This window comes from Saccostrea cucullata, unplaced genomic scaffold (assembly GCF_032062105.1).
Source record: "Saccostrea cucullata isolate Sc308-1 unplaced genomic scaffold, CSIRO_AGI_Scuc_v1 ctg1210, whole genome shotgun sequence".
Taxonomy (NCBI): Eukaryota; Metazoa; Mollusca; class Bivalvia; order Ostreida; family Ostreidae; genus Saccostrea; species Saccostrea cuccullata.
The window spans coordinates 1-3088 of NW_026926047.1; the positions used below are offsets into that span (position 1 = coordinate 1).

The 3088-nt window shown below is 34.3% G+C and overlaps 1 protein-coding gene across 1 annotated transcript; it reads right to left on the reverse strand.

Moving 5' to 3' along the window:
- Positions 1-426: 426 nt before the first annotated feature.
- Positions 427-3088, reverse strand: LOC134270468 (uncharacterized). The gene is made up of 6 exons (XM_062752683.1): positions 3002-3088; positions 2670-2740; positions 1654-1678; positions 1311-1543; positions 741-938; positions 427-566 (listed from the first exon to the last, which is right to left on the reverse strand). Exons 1-6 carry the CDS (start codon positions 3033-3035, stop codon positions 495-497), a joined length of 633 nt encoding a protein of 210 aa, XP_062608667.1. The 5' UTR covers positions 3036-3088; the 3' UTR covers positions 427-494.

Here is a 3088-nt window from a genome sequence, read left to right on the forward strand (position 1 = left end):
ACCTGAGAAATATCCAGACTAAAATGATTCATAGAAGGACAGCTGTATAATTATGTGTTACAGCAAACTTTTACTATAGTGGAAAGTATATTACCAAGAATTAAAACGAAAATGGGAAATTAACAACCAACAAATTAATTTGCATGGTCGACAAGGGATGCTCACTCCTCCTTGGCACCTAATCCCACCTCTTATGTTGTTGGAGGTCCACGTTCGCGCTGCTCCCCATTTGTAATGTTTTAATTGAACTTTGAACCTAGTCTGTTTGAAATCTTCTTATCTCAGGGTAAACTTTTACAACTCCAACGCAAATAAATAAATAAATGTACATGAAATTCAATTTGTTACTTTCACCAATCTTAAGTACAATAATTGTACTTTTGCAGTACTATTAAAATTTCTGTAACACCAATAAAGTTACTGATAAAGTGTTTCAGTATTATTATTCAAATCTCTGTAACACAGTGAAAGATCCTGATCCACAGATTTACAGTTTAATCGTCTCCTTTGTCTTTTTTCATTTTTTCCTTCACGCCTGACAAGATTCCTTTTATCTGTTCTCGTCTCTGTGGAAACAAAAAATAAATAACCTTTGTTGAGACTGATTATTCCTTAATAATCATTACACAAACGTAACTTTCCTTTTATCATGAATGTACTAAATCATACTTGCTTGTATATATTCCTATATCTTGAAATTTGAATTTATTTTTCTCTTCACAGAAAACGAAATCTCTTACCCCCCACATGACAGCTCCACATCCAACGAAAGCGATGACGACGACGATGATTGTGATGATAACCCCTGTTTTGAGGTCATCGTCAGCCACTTCTGTGGGGTCCACTTTCTTGGGTTTCGCCTTGGGTCCATTTTCTTCTCCAATTATCACGGCTTTCTGGTTGACATCCGTTTTCTTGTTAGCATATATAGATTCTTCCTGAAAAATAATGATTATGACTATGCCTTTAGCATTTCTTGATTTTTAATACCTTTTTTCTAAAGCATTTGTTTTTTATTCGGCTTGCTTGTTATGATTCACAATGTGTTTTTCTAAGAACATTAATTTAATTTCATTTATTGGGGTCCAACAAACTTTAAAAAATGTTAAGGTTAATTAAATCGACCGGGATTGATTTTGACATGACATGGTGACAACAAATTATGTTGCCGAGTGCCTCTTTTAACTTTCTCCGATTTTAGGCGGAATACCCCATACTTGATTCAAACATATATAATACCAAAAAATGAGTAGAGTACTTATACATGTTATATGTATTTCTATATAACAACAATATTCTGATTTCTCTACCGTATCATTAGAGTCTTTGGTAGAAGTTCCTGCAGTGGTGACATTTTGGGGGACATCATGCTTCTTCGTGTGTCCTTCCTTGCGTTTCTTCGTGGGTTGTTCGCTGTGTTTCTTTGTGTGTTTAACGTTGTGCGTGTATGTGGGTTGTTCGCTGTGCGTCTTTCTGTGCCTTACGACTCGTCTTGCAGCCCTTTTCTGGATAACTTTTAGTTCATCATCATCATCATGTCCAACTGCGTGATATGAACAATTTAACATATACCAAGAAAGACAACCTTTGCTATATATCAAATATCCTTTTAATTTCTAGTCAAATTTCAAAAAGAAAATGTATTCAACTTACGTTTCTTAACTGCTGTTTCAATTTTCTACAAAAAATATTTTTTTATTAAGGTCATTTTAATAACGGTCATCAACAACAAAAAAGTTCATGCGTGGCTTCGTGTGCAAAATTTAGTAACTTACTGAATAATAACTTACTGAATAAAAATTACTTTTTGGTATACTAGGATTCTTTCCCACTTGAGCTATTCGAACTATTTTAGACGATGGATCTCTATCTTAGTAGCTGCTATTTTTGTAATGTCAGGGCTTAATAACCCTGTACCAATTGAAAATCTACTATTTTTTTTCCAAAAATTAAGGTAAAAAATTCTTCTCTTGTTAAAACAAACTTGAATTTTGAGATTTTATTGATTCATAAAGATGTAAATAGGAAATAAGCATTCAAAGTACCCGGTAACTCTTTATTCGTCATTTTAAAAAAGTAAATGATCTCAATATTTCCAAATTTTGCCACTATTTCGATTCAAAATTTCCAATTGGAAGGGAACAGGACCTTGTGCCAAAAAGGGTCAGTTAAGCTCTGAATGTTTCATTTCCTTAGATTTCGAATTTACTAGGCCTACCATGTCAATACCCTGGTTATTACAGTTACATGTATCTGTGTTTGTTAGTATACTGCACTGACCTGTAAAACTATTTTCTAAGTTTCTTTTGTATCTTATTTCCTGCATTAGACGAAGTATTACGTTATTATTGTCGCTACCAAGTGCTGTATGGCATACTTCCGTCTACACCGTCTACACCGGTGTCGACTGATTACACTGAACAGTGACTAAGTCCTGTCCTTTATATAGGGGTCTGCAGATATAGCGAGAATCCGAACAAAAATGGCGGACACAACCCTTTTACGAATCGTGTTCAGCTTTAAGGGATAGTTTCAATGAAGAAAATGGTTAAGCTGGAATGCTTATGCAGATTTTTTTTTAATATGAATGAAGAAGGGGTTTTGGAGGGGGCTGCAACTCTCATTTAGTAGACCTAATTAAGTCCAATTATAAAGAAGAAAATGTTTACCTGGCTCTCGGTTTCTTTACTTCCAGCAGATATATTTACGTACAAACACACAACCAATACGCAGGATATTCCTTCAAAATAAAAAAAAAATATATCTTTTCCGTTTATAATCGGAATCAAAAATCAATAAGTAATGACTGATATAGAGGGGACACAGTCTGCAGAAATCAGTCATCATTAAAATCTCCTTATCCTTAACGGTTAATGCTCTTAAAACTCAGACAAATCCGACAAATTGCCAAGATATAACGGATGTCTGATCTACCTGCAGCTTTTCTAATAATACGCTCACTGTTTCAAGGTTAAATCACAAGCAACAAAACAACACTTACCTATCAAATTGCATACTTTTATGTATGTTACCATTTCGTCTGCTCTAAGCAAATGTCAGCAACACACTGGAAGACATTCCAGTAAAC

Coding starts and splice junctions, on each gene's coding strand:
- LOC134270468 (XM_062752683.1), bottom strand. CDS start 3,035: ATGGTAACATACATAAAAGTATGCAATTTGATAG. Junction 1,679..2,669: donor GTAAAGAAACCGAGAGCCAG/GTAAACATTTTC, acceptor TATTTTTTGTAG/AAAATTGAAACAGCAGTTAA. Junction 1,544..1,653: donor TGAAACAGCAGTTAAGAAAC/GTAAGTTGAATA, acceptor CATATCACGCAG/TTGGACATGATGATGATGAT.